The sequence below is a fragment of the Ursus arctos genome, unplaced genomic scaffold (assembly GCF_023065955.2).
Source record: "Ursus arctos isolate Adak ecotype North America unplaced genomic scaffold, UrsArc2.0 scaffold_28, whole genome shotgun sequence".
Lineage (NCBI taxonomy): Eukaryota > Metazoa > Chordata > Mammalia > Carnivora > Ursidae > Ursus > Ursus arctos.
The window spans coordinates 11277890-11300857 of NW_026622963.1; the positions used below are offsets into that span (position 1 = coordinate 11277890).

The 22968-nt window shown below is 39.6% G+C and overlaps 1 protein-coding gene across 17 annotated transcripts in view; it reads left to right on the plus strand.

The window, feature by feature from the left end:
* PEAK1 (pseudopodium enriched atypical kinase 1) overlaps positions 1 to 22968 on the plus strand; it is a 294322-nt gene that overhangs the window by 231979 nt on the left and 39375 nt on the right. For all 17 annotated transcript variants that reach the window (XR_003311383.4, XM_044391996.3, XM_048221524.2 and 14 more), the window contains one exon: positions 11200 to 11393. Coding sequence is in view for 16 of the 17 variants with exons in the window: in XM_044391996.3 (XP_044247931.1) it covers positions 11200 to 11393 (194 nt within the window). In the remaining variant the exon portion in view is untranslated. The remainder of the gene's footprint in view (positions 1 to 11199; positions 11394 to 22968) is intronic.

Here is a 22968-nt window from a genome sequence, read left to right on the forward strand (position 1 = left end):
CTCTTCCAACATGCCAAACATAGTCCCTTTTTTATCAGCTATTCTCTCTCTGGAATTTTTTCTTCAGATCTTTGTATGGCAGGCTCCTTGTCATTCAGCTATCTGTTTATCTATTTGTTTAAGAGAGAGAGTGGGAGGTGGGGGGCAGAGGAAGAGGGAGAGAGAGAATCCCAAGCAGGCTCCCCGCTCAGCGCGGAGTCCTACGTGGGGCTTGATCGCACAACCCTGAGAACATGACCTGAGCTGAAATCAAGAGTCAGACACTTAATCAACTGAGCCTCCCAAGTGCCCCATTCAGCTGTCAATTTAAATGTCACTTCCTCAAAAGATTCTTCACTGACTGCCCAGTCTTAAGAAACGTCCCTTACCCTCAGGCACTCCCGATCACATCATCCTTTTTCATTTTAGATTTATTCACATGTTTGTCACTTTTCTTTTCTTTTTTTTTTTACACTATCCCATCTTCATTTCACTCCTCCCTTCTGGATTCAATTTCCTTCTTCCTGAAGTATGTCCTTTTAGTCATCTTTTCAGTGAACAGTGTGATAAATTTATTGTTGACTAAAATCATCTTTACTTTATAATTGGTAGACACGGTATCTATTGCCAGTCACATGTCTGTAAAAATTTAGTTCAAAAAATTTTTTCTAATCAATTATAAAACCTTAGTCAATGCCTAAGAAAATAACTATAACTCACCCAAAATAACTATAATACTGCCAGCCAAAGTTAAAGATCTCATTTACCCACAGAATGGCCTCTTTTGGCAAACCTTTCTAGCTTCATCAGCCCTGAAACATCATGTTCCTAATTAGCAAAGACCCCCAGCATGTGTTTCAGTGTATCGTGTAAGTCTGGTTTCTCTGGGACTCCCAGAAACATCTCAGGAATTCAGCTATGCCTCACACTGCTGGTATTCTGTCCAGACCTCTGCCAACTTCTGTTTTGGACAGGCAGATAAGATTTGGCACACCTTTGCTCCGTTAGGAATGCCATTCATCTGTATAAGCCTTCCTTTTATCCTTCAAGATCTTTTTGATCTTCTTAGAGTCCTTAGAACTAAGCTATATTCCTCAATAATCCAGGAGTCAATCCTAGGAGCCTTCTAATCCATTCCAAGGTTCAAGAGTCTAGACCAGTAGTTGGAGAACTATGGCCTGTAGGCCAATCCAACCTGTCACCTGTTTCTCTAAATGAAGTTTTATTGGAAAACAGCCACACTCATTCATTTGTAAGTTGTCTATGGCTACTTTTGCACTGTAACAGCAAGGTTAGGTACAACAGCACCATATGGCCTAAAAAGCCTAAAATATTTATTACTGACTCTTCACAGAAAAAGCTGGCTAAGTCTTTGGACTAAGCTATAATATCTGATTTGTCTGTGCTTGTCAGGCATGCTTGTGGCCAGTATCCATTCTAGCCAAACACTACACAGGTTTGCAACTCACTGAAGTACCCAGAGTCTGGGTCTCTTTATATTCATGTATGTATGCACATCTAGTATGGAAAAAAAAAAGTCTGAGCACTTTTTAGACTGTGGTAAAATGTAATGTCCTTCTTTCTGTAAATTTCAGTTAGAAACTTGAATTTCTTTTTTAATGCTTATGCTCCAGTTCTATCTTAATTTGCATTATCTCTACTCTTTGCTAAGAGAATCCTATCAAAGTCATCTTTTCATGCTAAGGACCAGACTGGCCTCTGAAGATCAAATTCCTATTTCTCATAAAGAAAAAAAATTGGAGACAGAAGCCAAAAGTAGCCACTTGCTCTCCTGATCACATATTATTTGCTCTAAAGAAACTTCTGGACTATAAGCATTTATAAAGATCATATCTACATTTGCGGACATATTATTCCTAAAGTTAGATGAGTTCATAAAGCCCTTACTGTTGAAATTCTAAATAATCCTGTTTACAGAGAACTGATAAATATCTCCCTTTGTTCTAATCACAGAATGATGCAGAATGGTTATGTTTATGTGTGCCATGATGCGATGGTCTTCAGATAGCTTTACATTCCTTTCCCTTCTGGAAGGTGATAAAACTCCAGAGAAGCAAGCTATTTGCTTAGAGTCTCATAACGAATATATTCCAAAGTAAAGAATCCAGCTGAGACTTCCCCCATTTATTGGGTCAGTTTTGTTTCCTTGTTCGCCTAATGCATCTGAAGTTAAACACCAGTATCTTACTATATAATTCTTAAAACACTTCACTCACGTTGTCTCAGTTGTCCCAACATCTATGACAGTGCATCCTTCCTATTTTATAGGATCTTGAGAAACAGAGGCTCATCAACATTCCCAGGGCTGCTCTGCCAATAGGTCGCAGAGCCAGACTCTGACTTCAGAGGTGTTTGGCCCCTAAGGGATTTCTTTTTGCACTCTTGGTGGTGATTGTTGAGTGTATTGGTGTCTGCCATGTCTTTTATAAAGTCAGCGTCAGTACAAGAAGGTAGCTCTGTGTCCAGGAAGGGCTATGTGCTGATTCACTGAGCTGTCAGGCAGTCTCAAAGTACTCAACATGGGCATAGTTGAACATAGTTGTTCACTCTCTTAAAAGTTCTTTATATGAATTTCCTAATTAATACATACTCCTATAAATGTCACTATACTCATTTTATAGGTGAATGATGGAAGGCAGGGGCAGACTAGCAGTGGTGGCAGTGCTGAAGTGAAATTTGAGTTTCTAATTTCCAGGCCTGTATTCAGACCTCTCGGCCACAGTTTCAGCCAGTGATTATTTAACGTAACTGTAGTAGAGTATTGATTGGAGTTATCAGGTAATATTTAAAGGTTTAATTCCAGGACAAGCAGTTTGTTCTCATATGATGCCTCTATAATGGTGACTTGTTAATAGCAGGGAGAAAGGCCTGCCAAAAAAAACAACATGATGACAGCAATGTGCACTGATTAGCTCCCTGCCCCCAGTCCTAGTTCTCATGTGGTAAAAGAGCCTCAGGAATCCATCTTTGGCCTTTCTGTGCTGCCGGCACAGGGATGAAGCTCCACTCTGCCTCGGCCAATGTTCTGCTCCACACTGGAACCTGTCCTAATGGCAGGCTCCGTGGCCACAATTTTACTGGGAGAAGTACAGATACAGATCCTTAGTGATAACCTCTAGTGCCTTGCTGTCCAGATCCCACCTGATTTGATTTATTCAACACCTATTTACTGAGTGTTTGCTGTAATTATCTGTCCCTTCATATTAGTCTGCTTGGGCTACCATAAATAAAATACCACAGACTGGATGACTTAAACAACAAAAATATATTTGCTCACAGTTCTGGAGGCCTGAAGTCCAAGGTCAGGGTTCCAGCTGAATTGGTTTCTGGTGAGGTCTCTCTTCCTAGCTTGCAGAATGACCACCTTCTCACCGTGTCCTCACTTTCCTCAGTGAATCCTGTGCAGAGAGGAAGAGATAAACCAACTCTCTGGTATCTTTTGTTGTGAGTACACTAATCCTATCAGACAGGGTCCCACCCTTATCACTTCATTTAATCTGAATTATTTCCTTAGAGCCCCATCTCCAAATATAGCCACACTGGGGTTTAGGGCTTCAACATATGAATTGGGGCCGGTGGCGGGGGGCGGTGCAAATGTTCATCAGAACACCTGTTATCGGTGTTCAGAGAAGGAAGAGTCCCCGCAGACACAAAAATGTCTTGGGCAGTGTGAGGCCTGAGTACTCTTTAATGACTGGCTGAGTTTGAAATAGATGGAGAGAAGAAGGGAGGCAACTCTAGGTAGGGAAAGTAGGTTCAGCAAAGATGGAGAATACGGTGTGTCCAAGGGACAGGGAGTTACCATGTAGAAATACCTTGGTTTGTGTGGAGCTAAAGGATTGTGTGTTGGAAAACTTGGAATAAGGGTGGAAACATACATTGCAGCCTTACTGTGAAAGGCCTTGAAGACCTACTGGTAGTTCAGACCTGACCTTGACAGATCACAGGGATGTGAAACAGGAAGAGCAGAAGAAAACATTTTAGGAAGAGAACCCTGGCCCAGTGAGTAGAAAGTACAGGTCCAAGGCCCCTCTTCTTGTAGCAGCTTTCTCAGTCAGAGGGGTCTGTGCTTTGTGCTCATCTCTGTCCTCCGTTGATACAGGGATTGAGGTCATGCTGCATGTCAGGAGACTCACCTGTTGCTGCTGTCACAGATGCTGCTTTTTACTTCCAGAAGCGACTTTATCCAGTCAGGGCTTCAAATAAAAATCATAAATGTCAAACTAGACCAAATCCTTGTTTTCTAACATTTTGTGAGTTTGTGTAATTGTATTCTAAGAATGAACCTCAGAAGGTAAGGATTGGTTCCAAAACAGCCCCTCCCCTTTTTTTAATAGCCCATTATGAATCTCTCATCTGTGACTACTTAAATTATTTTATTTCCTTTTATATCACTTCTGAGCAGCGATGCTCCTAACAAAATTTTCTTACTCACTTTTTACACCTTGATCCTTTTTATACTTATTGCCCTGTTCTGGGCCGGGGGTGAGCGGGGTGGGGGCAGTGAAAATAGTGTCTGAGAGCGTGGCCCTAGGACCAGCTGGGTCAAAATCTCCTGGGGTGCTCCTCTAAATTCAGATGCCTGGGCCATCCCCCAGAGCTGTTCAATCAGTCCCTGGAGGTGGGAGCCGCAAATCTGCATCTTAGGAAGCTCCCGAGGTACTTCTTGGGCACATTACAGCCCGATAACAATTGGCGTAATATTTTAGAACATTGACTTTGAAGTCACTCAGACCTGGATTTGAATCCTGCTTTCACCACTTATTGGCTCTGTCATCTTGGACAAGCTCTGCTCAGGTTACCTCATCTATAAACCAAGAGGCAGAATAGTATATCTGTTTAGAGCACAGACCCTAGAGCTGAACTGCTCTGTTACCTGAGGCAAACGACTTAACCTCTCTGGACTCTAATTTCTTTATTTGTAAAACAGAGATAATAATCTGCCTAGTGCATTATTGTGAGACTTAAAAGAATTTATGTAAAAGGTTAGAAGGGGGTAGATTTTGTGCTCCTCCCCCCCCCCCCCCCCCCCCCCGCCAAGACATTGACAATGTCTGCAGACTATTTGGTCATCATGACTAGGGAAGGAGAGAGTGGTTCCAACACCTGGGGGGAGGGGGGAGGAAGGAGATCCTAGTGTGATCCTACTCTGCACAGCAAAGTATTAACCTGGTCCAAAATGTCAGTAGTGCCGCTTTTGAGAACTGGGGCTTCGAACAGACACACAATAAGTACTATGTAAGTTTCGGCTGCTGTTCTGATTCCCTATTATAGAAATAACAAGCCTTACTTGGAGTGGTATTGTTGGGAGATAAATATTTAAGTACAGTACCGAGTACTCAGCAAATGCAGAGGCGGTGGTGGTGGGGTATCTGTAAACCCAGTCTTTCTGTACTCAAATAGCTCCTATTTAAAGTAATCCTTTGCAATGTAAATAATTACTTTGTTTAGAATTTTTCAAAAGTAGAACACATCTGTAATCATTAATACCCTTTAATAATAGCTTTTAATAATTTCAATAATAACTCTATTCTTTTCAAAGCGCTCTACTTCTTCATCTTCATAATCAAGCATCTCTTGTTGAGTCTCTACAATATACCAAGCTTGCCTTATGGTGCCCGCGTGGTGGATGTTAGTTCAGAGTGTCAGTTCAGATCCGGACTCGACTACCAAATTACCTTCGTAATCTTAGCTCATTTCACTTCGTTCTATCTCGGTTTCCCCATCTGCAAAATGAAAGCAACTCTTTCACCCTCCTGAAGTGTCTTTGGGAATTAAACAGAAAAGTATGCAGCTTGAGCAGTGTGCAGTAGGGGTAGGTTCTGAGCGGTTTGGGTTCCCAGCCCCTCCGTGAGCCCGCAGTGTTTTTGTAGACTCGAGTGTCCATAACCCTCTCCCTCCCCTGACTCCAAGGGCAGACAGGCAGTAGAGGGAGGGAGGAGGAAAGTGGAAAATGCGTTGTGACTTGCTTCTCCAGTGCTTCTAGGCGTGCATAAAAAGTCAAGGGCCCACATCCTCCCTTGGGTAGTTCTGTGGAAGAGGCCTGTATTTTCTTCTATTATCTTGCTTTTTCAGGAAATATCCATCCATATCTCACACCATTCTTTAGAAGTGAGCCAAGGCCTAAATGGTGATGAGAAGCTCCTTCTGTGACTGTTATTGAAAAAGGCAGCCTTCTTTTATTGCTCTTTTCCAAGATTAGTTTATCTGCTCTGTTAATTTGTGCAGATACCATTCTGACTTTGTATTTCATAGGATTTTAAAACTGTAATTTTTCTTAGTATTATGAAGATGACAGTGATTTACAGTGGCCTCTGCTTTTATCTACTTTGCTGTCTTGCGGACTGGTGCCGTAAAGATACTTTTAATTTGCTATTCACATCTGTTTTAAAAAAAAAAGTGAAACCATGCAGTGTCTGAAAATTAGAGTCTGTTCAAGACCTTGCTCTTGGCTGCCAGTCTTCCCCATCCCAAGACCTAGCCCCTTCATTCACACCAGTAAGAGCTGCCTTTGACCAGCCTCTGTTAGACATATTAGGAAGAAATCATCAGATCTCAGTGAAAGGTTAATCTCGGTTCAGGAGAAGTTTGAAGTTTGCAGTGAAAGACTACAGAAGGCTTAGTGGAAAATTGGAGACACTAAGATAGTGATCAATGGACACAACACTTTTCTACCTGAGAATGCCAGTAATTGGAAAATGTAGCAAAATCAAGTTGATGACTGGAAACTAAGATAGGATTACAAAATGTCACATTGGCAGGGGTTACAGGGACAGAAAGAGACAGAGCTTTTCCTCCTTCTGATAGATTAAAGGTGTGGGATTTGATAACTTTGAACTCTCCTCATGTGTGGGTGTATACTCCATTTTTGCAAAAGTCCATCATCCCCAGCAACCCCAGAAATCAGCAGCTCTGAAACCAGTTAACAAAACTGTGATATGCTGTTTCTGATCTGCTTTAATATGAATTTTAGGGGTAAAAAGAGGTTTTAAAAATCACACATTTGTTAATTGGCTGTCTTGGGCAAATAGAGACAAATGTTGCTGAAGAGAGCTGGCAAATGGGAGGTTAGAATACCATTTGCCCAAAGAGGCAGATGGTCTCTGTAGAAGCTTGATTTCATTTACTGTCCCTTCTGAAGCTGAATGGAGGTGGTTGGATTTAAAGATAAAGTTGAACAGAAATTGTGGAAATAACTTGGATGCATAAAGGACTCTAATGCAGAATTTGATTTGCCTTTTTAAAAAGTACATTTAGACATTTAACAGAATTTTTACAAAAATCTGTCTTGTACGAATTTGCCAGGAAAAAAAAAAGATCATTTTCATTTGATGGTGTAATGATTAATCCTACCACCTGGGTAAACCAAGTGAGCTTCCCACAGGAGATTGCTTGTGCAGCTTTGAATTATGTATGAATGTTGCAGACTGATGAGAGATAACCTTACCAAGGGATTCGTTTGTATAACAGACAAATCTGTAACTATGTTACAGTTTCCTTTGAACACCTTAAATTCATTCTCCACATTCAGAAAATGAGATGTCTTCGTGGAGATTATGATTTGATTTTTTAAGTGTTGGGTCAGACATTCCACATCTCAATTATAAACTGGTCATTAATGAAAAAGACAGTTGAAGAGCCTGAGGTACACACAAACTTGTGTTGTCTTCCATTATGAAAACAGAGTGAATGGTGAGGGTCCAGGAAAATAGCAGGCTAAGTCAGTGTGTGACCCAGCCTGACAATTAAGGACCTAGATGTCAACACCATAGTTGTTGTAGACATTCTACATAGCACTATAGAACTAGGGATTATTTCAACATGAATTTAACTGGTAGAAATAGAAAAACCATAACTTCCTCTTTGTGGGCCATTTATCAGTTAACAGTTCTGTTTTATAGCAATGAATATCAAGTTGTACTTACCTGAAAAAAATCTAGTTACCCCTGTCGTATTTGTTATTTCAAGATGTGCTAAGATAGAGTGTATTAGAAATTCTAGTAGCTTTCTTGTAATTTCATTTTAAAGATTTTTTTTAACCTTCTGTCTCATGGATGAAATGGGGGAAATTTTCATTCTGTTCACTATCTTCTTCCTGAAGCTGTCCTCTGGTTTGTACAGATGATCAAGGAATAGGGAATCAGAACCTGGATTTTCAGATTCCCATTTTGGTGTTTTCTCCATTATCTTAAACATGTCTTGATGAAATATTGGTGGTGAACACTTTGTTAGGAGATAAAGTCTGTATTTGGAAAGTGTCATTTTACTATTTGGGAGGGTTTTCTGATTTCACATCTAAATATGGCACAAAAAAATCAATGGTCAAAAATTATATTCCCTTAAAAAATTAATATGCCTCAGATAAATTGTCAGATTTTACTTCCTTCTTTCTTTCTAGACAATTTGTCTGTTGATACGTAGTGACTGAGTCAGCCTTCTCTGATGCTGTTCTCAGTTTTTTCATTTTTTAGTCATAGCATGTTACCACATCTAAGTTTGAACTCTCAAAGCCTCTCCTTTTCCCATCTCTCTTTTACCATTTTCATCATACAAAGACCCGTTCCTCCTTCAAGCATCAAGACGTGACATATCATTGATGGATTTTTTTTTTTAATTCTTCCTTTTAGACTCTGCTGTCAGTGCTGATTAAACATCTTAGCATCCATTTGCAATTCCTTGTGATTTTACTTTCATCAGCTTTCTTTGCATAGTTCTTTATAGTTGATGATTATTTTAATTGGTGATTTAATATACCAGTGTACTTACTGAAAATGTGCTTATGAAAACTAATCTTTATGTGGAATATAGGTTGTCCTGCCCTGATCCTCAAAGAGTTAATAAAACTAGTTTTCATTTTGCTTCCCAGAGGTAGTTTGGCACGTTTCCCAGACCAAACCCCTAAAGTAAAGGTCAAGGTGCAGTGAGTGGATGATATTAAGGTGTAGAATTCGAAACTTGTATCTTACCTAACTTGTAGTCCTCCCGAGCTCAGTGGGATCTCTGGTACATCAGAGCTTCAGAACATGATTAGCAGACCGAAGAAGGCCCTGTAGAACATCCTTTAATGGGGAATTGTATGAGTGAGTACAGTGGGTGAGTCTTAAACATTTCTTGCTTTTTAGCATCCATATTTTGTTTTGAGAAGCTCTTAGGAGCACAGAGCTGTATGTATGTGGGGCACAGGCCCAGGGAATTCCTCACGGTTTAATAGCAGCCACTCTTTCTGTGGTTCACAATAGCTGAGGCTCATGGTAAATAGCCCATTGCTTGGGAGGAAAACAGACAAGGGAGGGTAGAGTTGTGGTTTCTGAACCAACCTTTACCAGTCCCTTTTGATAATGGAAAAGAGAGCTGTCTTTTAGTAATAATGAGGAGATTAGGGAAAGAGAAAAGGCAAGAGCAAGCTTGCGGAGGTTAGGAGCCTAAAAACAGCATTTTAGGAAACCTCTTAAATTAACTCTAAAATAAGAAGAGAATGTCACTTTTAATTTATATGTACACTTGTCCTTTGAAATCAGAAATGGCTTACATTACCTTTTGCCCAATAAAGGTCATTTTCCTTCTGAAACATGTTGATAAGTACTCAGCCATCTGCAGTCTTGGCACTAAGTGGTGTCTTAGAGGGTCTCAGAAGGGTGACTTTGTTTTGTCTTTGCTAATGCAGGGAAGTGAAGGCCCCTTCTTACATTTATTTTATAATGCTCCGTATTATGAGAAACCATTTTCGTTTGGAGCCCTTCTTTCGGGTTGATGACCTAGGGCAGCCCATTAAGAGGCAGCATGCTTTACTGTGTGAGGCCTCCTTTACATGAAGCACCCTATTGGCTGCTAGTGGAGTGGTTCCTTTCCACCTGACCACGGTCCTCCGGAGCCAGACACCAGAAAGGAACCTCCAGCTCATTGCTCACTTCCAGTATAGGGAGACCTCTGGCTCTGCCAGCTTTGAAGGAGTATTTTTGAAGTTGTATATCCAGCAGACTTCAAGGCTTATTTTTTCTGTTCAGACACATGCATCATTTCCATAATGAAAGATTGATAAGAAGGTACTCCTTCTTCAGATCTACTCCCTCAAATCCACAGGTGATATATGCTCTGATGACACATGATCAAACAAAGTACCTCTTTTAAAGAAACTTGTAAATGTCACCATGATTCGCTGCCAATTGAAAATCCAGAAATAACATGTAATAGTATATAAGATGTTTGCTTCTTTCTCTTTGCCCACATTAAAAAAAAACAAAAGCAGGAAGAAGGGTTGGTGAGTGTGTGACAGTCTAAGAACACTTTCAGAAACCATTAAAGATGCCTGATTTCAAATTTATTTTGTTGGCTAGCCCAGTGAGATTTCCTAACTAGGCTAGTTTTTTCTACCAACATTTAATGACCATTCCATCCCCTTGTACTTATAGCAACAGAATTGACAGTTCAGGCAGAATGGGAAGTGGGGAAGATTGTAAGAGACAGCTATAAGCAAATGAGCAGGCAGCAGAGAAACAGATTGGAAACACAAAGTAGTATGGATGTCGCATTGTGGTATGTGGCCAACAGGATCTTTCAGATTCATTTTAATAAATAAGATTAACTAGAATGCAGAACTTTCATTTCCATTCGCCTTGCCTGCTGCATGCATGCAGGCAAAGGTTGATGATTCTGTCCTCCTGGCAACAAGACTTTCCTGGCCTCAGTTTACCTACTAAAGCGATTGCTTAACCTCCTTATTTAGTCTAATCTCAACTTTATTCCTGATCCTTTACTAAATACTTTAGCATGTAGTAAATACTATATACTAGGTTAGTTTATAGAGTAAATTACTTGATATTACAGTACTATAGTATAGTAGGTATGCTAAGTACTTCACTAAGCATGTGTGTATTTTGTCTTTAACCAGTTAAGCATTCAGCCTTCTCCACCACTATCATCACCACCTCCTGCCTAAAATGTCACTTCTTGCTTCTCATTCTCAAGCTTCCTTCTGAGCTTACTATACCTCCTCTACCAAACTGGATTCTCAACATGTATGAATCATATTAGATAAATAGAAGGCTGCCGTGTATTCAGACAAGTATTTTAGGCCTTATGACCCATTGCTGTGACTCTGGGGCTGGTTATTTACATGCTTGGCAAGTATATGTCTGCCATAAATCTAAATTTTAGCAAGACCTTTGAATGCCACTGTGACCACAGTCTGATTTGTTTCAGTCACAAGACCCATGAAGTGACAGAGGACTTTTCTCCTCGGGATCCAAGATCTGTTGTTGTGAAGCAAGATGATGGAGGCTGCCCTTCGGTCACAGCAGCGTTGCCCCTACCTGAACTGGAAAAGGAAGAGGAAAAAGAAGACGCTTCAGGTACTATCGACCTGAATCCCTGTAGTGCAACGTACAGCAATTTAGGTAAGTGAAAAATGTCATATAGATAGTATTTAAACTTTGCCTTTTTATGCACTATCCAAATGCTATATTTCTCTGGAGAGATAGTTTTTATCACTGCATGGAGCAAAAGTTGGACAACGGGAGCCATAAATTGCTTTTTTCTTTTTAAGTTGTTTTTTTTTTTAATTCCAGTTGGTTAGCAAACAGTGTAATATAAGTTTCAGGCGTGCAACATAGTGATTCAACACTTCCGTACAACACCGGGTGTGGAGCCATAAATTTTAATTCACCTCAGAAAAAGTCCTGGTATTTACTGGGCATATATTGAACACCTGCTACCGTGAGGCCTGTGCCATGTGCTAAGGGTATGACATGGTCCCGCCTTGAGGGACTCACCTGGAGGATTTCAGTATTACAAGATAAGTGCAGTGATTTACACATGGAATATTTTTTATATTACACAAAGGGTGTCAAAAGATGCCTTCTGGAAGATAATTCCTGAACTGATTTATCTGTTTGACAGAGGAAGAAAGAGTATTCCAGCCCAAGGCAGCAACATGAACGAAAGCATGGAAATACGAAACAGCGTGGTGCCTGTGGATACCACAACCGTGTAGTGTTGCTACAATATGAACTGAAGAGTTAGACAAGATCATGCATTTCAAGCTAAAACCTTAGACTTTTTTTTGCTCTTTGTGAAAGTAACCCCTCAAAAGGTTTTAAGCAGAGGAATAAGGTGATGACATTTGTGTTTTAGAACATCTACTTTGCAGGCTACCATGAGAGGAAGGATTAGGGGTGAAGTATTTGGGAACCTGAAATCTCGTAGTTGGATACTTTGGCAGGACCACGTAAAGAGATGAGGAAGGCCTCAGCTAAGATAGTGGGAGGGGGAACAGTAAACAAATTTAAGAGGCAAAATACATAAGGCTTAGTGGTTAATTTGATATGAAAATGATGTGAAAATCTATGATATATCCCACACTTCTGGCTTGGAGCAAGCAGATTCAAAGAAGTAAGATCCCAGTTGTGGTGTTTAGGCAGAGGCTGAGGGACCACCTCTCAGACATGAAGTGAAGAGGAATCCTCCAGTACAAAGAGGGCTGGACTAAGTTACCTGCAAGGTGCCTGCCGGTGCAAAGATTCTTCAGTTTTCCAATCATCTTCACTCTCCTTCTCTAGTACCCAGTGACTTTCTATCCATCTTCCTTCCTTGAGGGTCTCATAGTTTTCTTCTGAAAAGCAAAGCCTGGGGCTAGATAAGGATTTCTCATTGCTGTTCTCCCATGAAGTCAGGAACGAGGTGAGTAGCATGAGCTGGACTGCCACAGACACAGCACTGGCAAGATCCTTCTGGACTCTGACTGATTCTTACACCTGTTTGGAAACCAGTGGCATAGAATATCAAAGCATGCTTCTGCCTCGTTTCTCGTCTCCTTTGTTTGTCTTTTCCCTTCATCAGGTTATAGTAAGAAAAATTATTCTAAGATCTGCTAGTGTAGTTTGGAAATAGGGGAGTCCTTAAGAAGACAGAAAGGTTGAATTAATAGTGTAGGAGGAATGTTCTAATATGTTCTCTTGGGAAACTCATCATAACAATCCACGTGCAGTTGAAAATACGTTCTGTAAGGAAAAGACTTCCGTTCTAAGTTCCAGAAGCTTTATATGATCTGTGTGTTGGGGAGACCATATTACAGCTTACCCAAGCAACCATCTTGGATACCATTTTCCAGTTGGAATTATAGTCAAATGGCTTACTCACCTGCTCCCATTCTTTTATTTTTTTAAATGTTTTTTTATTATATTATGTTAGTCACCATACAGTACATCTGCTCCCATTCTTTTATATAAAGAAGCATCTTATGAGATGCAAAAACTATTGCTTATTTACTATAGTATACTCTCAGCATAATATATTAGCATATCTTTCAGACATTCTTACTGAAACATTTCTTTTGTGATGTCCTCAGTAAAATATATTATTAATTATTACTGATTATATGGCATCTTATGGCATCTCTTTAAAAAATATCCATCATCTGGGGCGCCTTGCTGGCTCAGTCAGTTGAGCGTGCAACTCTTGATCTTGGGGTTGTAAGTTCAAACCCTACATTGGGCATAGAGATTACTTAAAAAACAAATCTTTAAAAAAAAAATCCATCAGCCAACATCAGTTAAAGTTAATTATTTTATCTTATTTGTCTTCTCAGCTATGTAGATAATTAGAAAAAAATAGAGTATTACTTCCATGAATATTCCAAGTGCCTCACATATATTAACTTATTTAATCCTCCCAACAACCTTTAGAATTTTGATCCCCATTTTTCAGATGAGAAAAGTGAGTCAGAATACCTTGCCCAAAGTCACAGAACCAGTAAGGATTGCACCAAGATTGGAATCCCGTTGGTCTTAACCAGGACTATAATGATCATAGCCACTAAATTCTTGTAAAATACTGACGGACTACAGCTGTCTCCCATTTTTTTAATGTCATCTACATGGAGACACAAAATTTAAGACTTTTTTCAAAAGACTACAATTACTTAGAACACAAAAAATATACTGTTATAGATGCCCCATCAGGAAGATAGCTTTTTTTCTACCTATTGCTTTACTTTTAAAAGTATGTGCTGCTCATAAAATGTTGCCTTGTTTTCCTTAAGTGCTAATGTGGCTGTACTTGATTCCACGGGGTGTGACACATGGTTAGTTGCTTCTTTGGGAAGGTTTTACTATGTGAATAAAATAAAAACTGAATAATAGATAGGGTTGATGCCATGAGTTCTACACCTGAGGGGTTTCTAATTTTTTGTTTTGTTCTTGTCTTTTTCCTAATGAAACAAGTATTTTAGATGGCTTTTGGAAATTACCTCTTTCAATATTTTCAAAAAATCATTTGCAGGAAATTTTAAACTATCTCTTTGGGTAATTTCTTGTGATTTAAGTCCTGGGAGCTTATTGTTTAAAAATCTGTACGTTTAAAAACTGAAAGGAAACAATACTTGTTAATGTAATAGCTTTAGATCGTTTTAAATAGTCTAAAACCATTCTATAAATACCATGTTCTTTCTTTTTTATTCTTTTCTTTCCTTCCTTTCATTTCCCTCCCTTCCCCCCTCCCTCCCTTTCTTTTTTTTTTCTTTCTTTCTTTCTTTCTTTCTTTTTTTTTTCTTTCTTTCTTTCTTTCTTTCTTTCTTCCTTTCTTTCTTTCTTTCTTTCTTTCTTTCTTTCTTTCTTTCTTTCTTTCTTTCTTTCTTTCTCCTTTATCAAATGGGACAGAGGATGGATGGACAGACCAGTGCAAGAAATTGAGGGAGGAAAGTTAAGGGTTGTCATTATTTTTACTGTGGAATTTATTTGGGATCGAGTCCTGCATCAGGCTCCACGTTCAGCATGGAGTCTGCTTGTCCCTCTCCCTCTGCTCCTCCCCCTGCTCGTGCACACGCACTCTCTTTCTCTCTCAAATGAATAAATAAAATCTTTTTTAAAAAATGTTGAATAAGCAGAATAAAAAAATATAAATTCAAAAAGTTGTGGGTTGCCTGAACAACTAAAAACTGAAGTTGTGAATATGATACAGGATACAGGACCCCAAGATCTGCTAATTATAGCAAGATAAAGGGACATGGTTTGGATTTGTTTTGTAGTTCCCACCCTTCTAAGATAGTTCTGAAAACTAATAAGATAAAAGAAAAAAAAACTCAGTTGGAATGGTCTTGATTACCCAACTTCAGAACTTCCCGTTAGACCTCTACCCTTGATTACAGTGCCCTTACTCCACCGTGGTATAACAAAAGCCATTGTGATTCAACCATTCCCTGAAAAAGCAAACCATACCTTAGAACCATTTCTTTTTACCTAGAGATCATTCTCCAAGGTTAATTCAGGTGCCTTTTTTCTTCTTAACATAAATAAAGCAAACTTTATTTTGTTTAAACTAGGTTAATTATTAGATTCTAGAGCTGCACTATCCAATACCGTCGATAGCTACTAGCCACATCTAGCTATTTACATTTAAATTTATTAGAGTATTGGGGCTCCTGGATGGCTCAGTTGGGTAAACGTCTGCCTTCAGCTCAGGTCGTGATCCCAGGGTCCTAGGATCAAGCCCCACTTTGTGCTCCCTGCTGAGCAGGGAGCCTACTTCTCTCTCTCCCTCTGCCTGCCACTCCCCTTGCTTGTGCTTTCTGTCTGCCAAATAAATAAAATCTTTAATAAAAAAAATAGAGTATAAAAAATTCAATAGAGTATAAAAAAAATAAATAAAAATTCAGTGTCTTAGTCTCACTAACAACATTCAGGTGCTCAGTAGCCCCAGGTGTATTGGACCTGCAGATATAGAACATTTCTGTTGTCACAGAAAGTTCTGTTGGACAGCACTGCTTTAAAGAATCAATTATTTGGGGGATTTGTATTGTTCCCTGTGGGCACAAAAATCATATTGGTCTTTATGCAACTTGAAAAATGATGGTTTTACTCGGGGTGATGGTGATATGAGGTCACTGAACAAACGCTGATCTATAACATCTTAATCAACCCCAGACTGAATTTAGCAGGGTATCAGCCACCCAAAATGATTTCCCAAAGAAGTGATAGAATGTTTTTTCAATCAGACCCTCAACATTTTCCCTACGTTTCTATGTCTACCTCAAGATGTCTAGAAGAAATATCACTAGTTTTTTATGTGGCACACCTGACTACTTTATCAGCCTGCTATAATCAGGAGCTCATAATAACTTTTACTGTGTTAGAAATAAGTCGGTGACTTTAGCTCTCTTTCATTCACTTTGTAGCTGAGTATTCTTCATGTTGCTTTTTAGAAATATCAAATGTCTGTTTACAGGTTCTTGGCTTACCTCTCTTTCTGTGTGCCTACAACCTAGCACAGTATCTAAAACATGCGGTAGATACTAAGAACACGTTTGAATGAGTTAGCCAAAAGTGACTTTCACATTTGACTTATAAGATTCCCAGATTAGGGAAGTTAAGCCCTCAGGAAAATTCATATAGGAAAATTTCAAGTTCCAGTTTATGTGTTCCATTAGTCAGCTGGCTTTTTTATTCTAATCCAGGCATATCTCGGAGATATTGCAGGTTTGATTTCAGACCACCACAATAAAGTGAATACTACCATAGAGCAAATTAAATTAATTTTTTGGTTTACCAGTGCATATAAAATTTATGTTTATCACTATACTGTAGCCCATTAAATGTGCAATAGCATTATATCTAAAAGACCATATACATATCTTAATTAAGAGATACTTTATTGCTAAAAAAAATGCTAACCATTATATAAGCTTTCAGTGAATTGTAAGCCTTTTACTGGTGGAGAGTCTTGCCTGGATGATGCTGGCTGCTGTCTGATCAGGGTGGTGGTTGCTGAAGGCTAGGGTGGCTGTGACAATTTCTTAAAATAAGTCAGCACTGCAGTTTGCTGCATCAATTGACTCTTCTTTTCACCAACAACTTCTCTGTAGCATGTGATGCTGTTTGATAGCATTTTCCCTATGGTAGAACTTTGAAAATTGGAGCCAATCTTCTCAAACCATGCCTCTGCTTTATCAATTAACTCTATGTCATATTCTCAGTTCTTTGTTGTCATTTCAACAATTTTCACAGCATCTGCACAAGGAGAAGTTTCCAGCTCAAGAAACCACCTTCTTTGCTCACCCATAAGAAGCAACTCCTTATCTGTTCAAGTTCTATCATGAGATTGCATCTGTTCATCCCATCTTCAGGGTCTGCTTTTTTTTTTTTTTTTTAAGATTTATTTATTTACTTGAGAGAGAGTGAGAACAGGCACGAGTGGGGGGAGGAGCAGAAGGAGAGAATCTCAGCAGACTCCCCACTAAGCACAGAGCCTGATGTGGGGCTCGTTCCTGACCCTGAGATCATGACCTGAACCAAAACCAAGAATCAGACTATTAACCTCCTGCGCCACCCGGATGCCCCTTCAGGCTCCACTTCTAATTCCAGTTCTCTTCCTATTTCCACCACATCTGCAGGTACTTCTTCCATGCAAGTCTTGAATCCCTCAAAGTCCTCCATGTGGACTGGAATCCACTTCTTCCAAACTCCTGTTAGTGTTGGTATTTTGACCTCTTCCCATGAATCAGGAATATTCTTAATGGCATCTAGAAAAGTGAATCCTTTCCAGAAGGTCTTCAATTTACTTTGTCCAGATCCCTGGGGGAATCACTATCTATGGCAGCTGTAGCCTTGCAAAATGTATTTCTTAAGTAACAAGACTCGAAAGTCAAAATGACTCCTTGATCTATGGCTTGCAGAATGGCTGTTGTGTTAGCAGACATGAAAACAACATTAATCTCATACACCTCCATCAGAATTTTTGGGTGACCAGGTACATTGTCAATGAACAGTAATATTTTGAAAGGAATTTCTTTTTTCCTCAGGAGTAGGTCAAAACAGCAGGCTTAAAATATTCAGTAACATGTTATAAACAGATACGTTCTTATCCAGGTTTTGCTCTTCCATTTAGAGAACATAGGCAGCGGTGATTTAGCTTAATTCTTAAGGGCTTTGGGGTTTTTGGAATGGTGAATGAGCACTGGTTTCAACTTACAGTTACCAGCTGCATCAGCCCTCAGCCTGTTCTTGCAAGCTTTGAAGCCAGGCATTGACTTCTCCTCTCCAGCTCTGAAAGTCTGAGACGGCACTTTCTTCTACTGTAAGACTGTTTCATCTACATTGGAGACCTGACTGTTTACTGTAGCTGCCTTCATTAATGATCTTAGCTAGATCTGGGTAACATACCGCAGCTTCTGCATCAACACCTGCTTCTTCGCCTTACGCTTTCATCTTACGGAGATGGTTTCTTTCCTTAAACCTCATGAGCCAGCTTCTGCTACCTTCCAACTTTTTTTCTGCAGCTTTTTCACCTCTTAGCCTTCATAGAACTGAAAAGAGTTAGGGCTTTGCTCTGGATTGGTCCTTGGTTGAAGGGAATGCTGTGGCTGGTTTGATCTTTTTTTCAGATCACTAAAACTTTCTTCATATCAGAAATAAGATGGTTCCACTTTCTTGTCATTTGTGTGTTCACTGGACTGGTACTTTTAATTTCCTTCAAGAACTTTTCCTTCGTATTCACATCTTGTCTAACTGGTGTAAGAGGACTAGCTTTCATCCTACCTCAGTTTTCAATATACGTTCCTCAGTAAGCTTAATTTTTTCTAGCTTTTGATTTTTTTTAAAGATTTAGTTATTTATTTATTTTAGAGAGAGAGCACCAACAGGGGGAGGGGCAGAGGGAGAGGGAGAGAATTCTTGAGCAGACTTACCACTGAGCATGGAGCCTGACACAGGACCCCAAGATTCATGACCTGAGCCGAAACCAAGGCTTAACTGACTGAGCCACCCAGGCCCCCCTCTAGCTTTTGATTTAAAATGAGAGATGTGCAGTTCTTCCTTTCACTTGGAGGCCAGTTTAGGGTTATTAATTGGCCTAATTTCAATACTGTTGTGTCTCAGGGAATAGGGAGACCAAGGAGAGAGAGAAAGATAAGGAAACAGCTGGTCGGTGGGGCAGTCAAAACACATTTATCAATTAAGTTTGCTATTTTATATGGGTGTGGTTTGTGGTGCCCCCCAAAATTATAGCAGTAACATCACTGCTGAGATCACTGATCACAGATCACTATGACAAATATAATAATAATGAAAAAGTTTGAAAAATTGCAAGAATAACTAAAACGTGACACAGAAACACAAAGTGAGCAAATGCTGTTAGAAAAATGGCACCAATAGACTTGTTAGATGCAGCGTTGCCACAAACCTTCAGTTTATTTACAAAGCAACAACAACAACACAGTATCTGCAAAATGCAATTCAATGAAGTATGCCTGTATGAGGCTTAATCCAGAGGTTTCCCAAGGAAGGAATTATATAAACTAGGCCTCAGCTTCCTTCTACATAGCCCCACAAGATTACTTTTTTCTTTAAGATTCATTTATTTATTTTAGAGTGAGAAAGAGAGAGAGAGCAAGCGCAGGGAGGGGCAGAGGAAGAGGGAGAGAGAAACTTGAGCAGACTCCTCGCTGAGCTCAGAGCCTGTCATGGGGGTGATCTCAGGATCCTGAGATCATGACCTGAGCCAGAACCAAGAGCTGGACACTTAACCAACTGTACCACCCAGGGGCCCCAAGATTATTCTTTTTTTTTTTTTTTTTAAGTAATCTCCACATCCAGTGTGGGGCTGGAATTTATAATCCCCAGATCAAGAGTTGCACACTCTACTGACTCAGCCAGCCACCCAGGCGCCCCTCCACATTTCTTATCTTACTTACCTAGAGCATGTCCTTAAGGCTGTGCCCTTCAAACGCTGAAAGAAAACACCTGAAAGTCTTCTGTCTCCAGAACTTCCTTTGGCAGTGTATTGATCATCAGTGTTGAAATGTTAAGGGGTGAGGGGCACCTGGCTGACTCAGTAGAGCATGTGACTCTTGATCTCAGGTTTGTGAATTTGAACCCCATGTTGTGTGTGGAGATTAATTAAAATCTATTAAAATATGTTAAGGGGTGAGTGTACTTAAAAGAGTGTCACTCATTACATTGCTGGCCTTGATGTTGTAATTATAGAATAATGTCATTATGAATAGAAGCTTTCAAAAAAATCATTCTGAAGGATGCATTAGTTCATTTACTCAACAATTACTGAGGAACTTCTATGGGCCAGATATTATTCTACACAATTCAAAGTTAATGATTTGAACCAAAGATTAAAGAATTGAACATTTTTAGGTTATCTGGATCTTTAAAAAAAACACAAAACCTGAGATTGACCATTTTGAACATTTGTTTGAGCATTTGTTGTACTTCCTAAAAATGTAATTATTTCTATTTAAAAAGAAATCACACACTGTGTCCCTATCTTTTAACTTAGCTGCATTTGCATTTAAAAATAGCTTCCCATATACTAGTTGGGGGAGTGTAATATTCAAATTACATAAATAACTTACCCCTAAATAAATAATCTCTGTTCCTGGAGAGGTTTTCAAATGACATTCTATGAAAATTGAGTCTGTCAGCTGCTACACCACTGACATTCTTTAAAGTGGTCAGTGTATCTCTTTATTTGAGGCTATGCCCAAAGTACTCTTTGGAGGTCAGCTTCATTTTATCATTTGGCATGAAATTGACGTCCCCTGGGCTTTCCCATTTGGTGCTTCCATTTGACTATGGTGGGACCCTTCTTCCTAAGCTGCTGAGGCCTGCTGCAATGAGACGATATAGTGAGTGCTAGGTTTAGCCAGTGAGTGGCCTTGTCAGTTGACAAGGCTGGTGCACGCTGGTATGTGACATCTGTATTTATAAACCGCCATGCATATTTCCCAGTTTGGAGATGAGTGTCTCTTCCTTTGTCCTCTCTTTTCCTATTCCCATCTATATTACTTGTCATGAGCCCTGGGAAAAAATTAGGGGTAAAATTAGAATATAAGTAGAAAAATATGTTCCATTTATTTGGGCTTTAATACATTCATTCAGCAAACATTTGTCAAACACCAGCTCTCCTGGCACTGAAAATAGCAGTGCTATCTTCAAGGACTCTTGGCCTTTCGGAAAGACAGACATGGGCTGGACTCTTAGGAGCCCGTGTGCTAGTTGCTATGATGCAGCTATTTAAAGGTTTAATGTAAGCCTCTGCCTGGAGGGGTCTAAGAGAGGGTCACTTAGGTTTTGAGCAGAACTTGAAAGAAGGGTAGTTGTTTTCCAGATTGACAAGCAAGGAAGAACATTCCAGGTAGAGGGAAGAGTATGTATAAGCCTAAAGCTTAATAGAGTAATGCGTGTTCAATTAACCACAGGTAGGGTAGGTTAAGTATAGAGTGAAGAGGGGCAGAGTAAGGGAGATGGGACAGAGTGGAAAAGTGAGGCTGGAACATAAATGGTGTGTATACGTTTAGTGAGTATATCTTTTACTGATAGGAAATGGAGAGCAACTGAAAATTTTTGACTAAAAGGACATGATCAGGATTTTTAAAAGATTGTTCTGGGAGCTACGTATGAGATAATTGGAGGCAGAGAGACCAACTAGGAGCCCATGACATTCCTGTCTTATGGGAATTAAGAGTTAATTATACTCATTAGCATATGTTCCTGTCCAAATGTGTCATCATTAAGTGCTTTAATCCCTAACACCCCAAGATTATAATGATTGTCAGGTCATAAGCAAATATTTGCTGTGGTTTGTCCCTAGTGTGTGTCTTCAATGGTAGTGCTTTCAGCAGACCTCTGTAACAACAAAGTTATTATTTTGAGTTTTTCAATATATGATCATCTTTAAAATGTTGATCTTGGGGTGCCTGGGTGGCTTGGTCAGTTAAGCGTCCAACTCTTGATTTCAGTTCGTCATGGTCTCAGGGTCCTGGGATCAAGCCCTGTGTCGGGCTCCAAGCTCAGCAGGGAGTCTGCTGGAAATTCTCTCGCCCTCTCCCTCTGCCCCTCCTGTTTGTGCTAGCTCGCTCGCTCTCCCCCTGCTAAAATAAATAAATAAATCTTAATAAATTAATAAACAAACAAAATGTTGATCTTTAGAAATTATATTTTTCTTATTTCCTTTCTACTTACCATACCAATCTTGTAAGTCTAAGAGTCCTATATCAATCATTTTCCTTCCTGAGGAGTTTTAAACACCCTTTGGCTTCTTCAAAGTGTCATTGAATTATTCCCTTTAAATCCATCTTTCATCATTTGCTTTTCAGAACATGACACAGGGGCTTCTCTGTCAGTCCAAAGACATTTTTAAGTGGGGAGAGAGTAAAGAGATAGAGTAAGGAATCTCAAAAAGAGGGGAAAGTAAGGTTTGAATGTGGTTTAGTTAAACATATTTGTTCAAAAGACCTTTTTTAGTCTATAGCAAGGCAAGATTTAGAACACAATCTATTTTTTTTTTTTCTGTTTAGAGAGCTGGCATGCCACAAAAATGTGGAGTATGTGATGTTATATCAGGACTGCTGAAAGCTGAGCTTAGTGTCTGGTCCCAGAGGCTTGAGAGGAATGTACAGGATTAAAAGTTTAAAATAAAAACAGCCAAGATACCAAGCTTTTAAAAAATTGACCACGATGATTGGAATTCATTTGGGAGAACTTGTCTTTCTTGAGGAAAAAAATAAAAACACAAAACACTTTTAGACGTGGGAGAATGGCTTGACCTGTTTGCATAGGCTATGGAATGCTCGTGGTTTCAGCTAAAATGCAAACGTTTCTGACTCCCCTATAGAAATCTCCATAGCTCCCAGGAAATCATATCCTGCTGTTTGGGATGAGAAGCCACTATTAATTATCTTTATTTCCTTGCTGCCTTGGCTGTCCATTTTCATTTTGCAACGATGAGCAACTCTTCTGACTCTGTGTCCTTCAGTCTGGCAGCCGCTTACCGCACAACTGCTGCGTGTCTCCCACCATGCCAGGTTCTGAGGAAGGGGAAATAAAAATACATACACACATTATAAAAGGCTGAAAATGCTGTAATGGGGCAAAAGTGCTAAGACAGCACAGAGGAAGAAGTGATGGTTCCCAATTTGGATGTGGGAAGTAAGGAGCAGGAGGGCTTCTGTGGCGAAGCGCCATCTGAGCT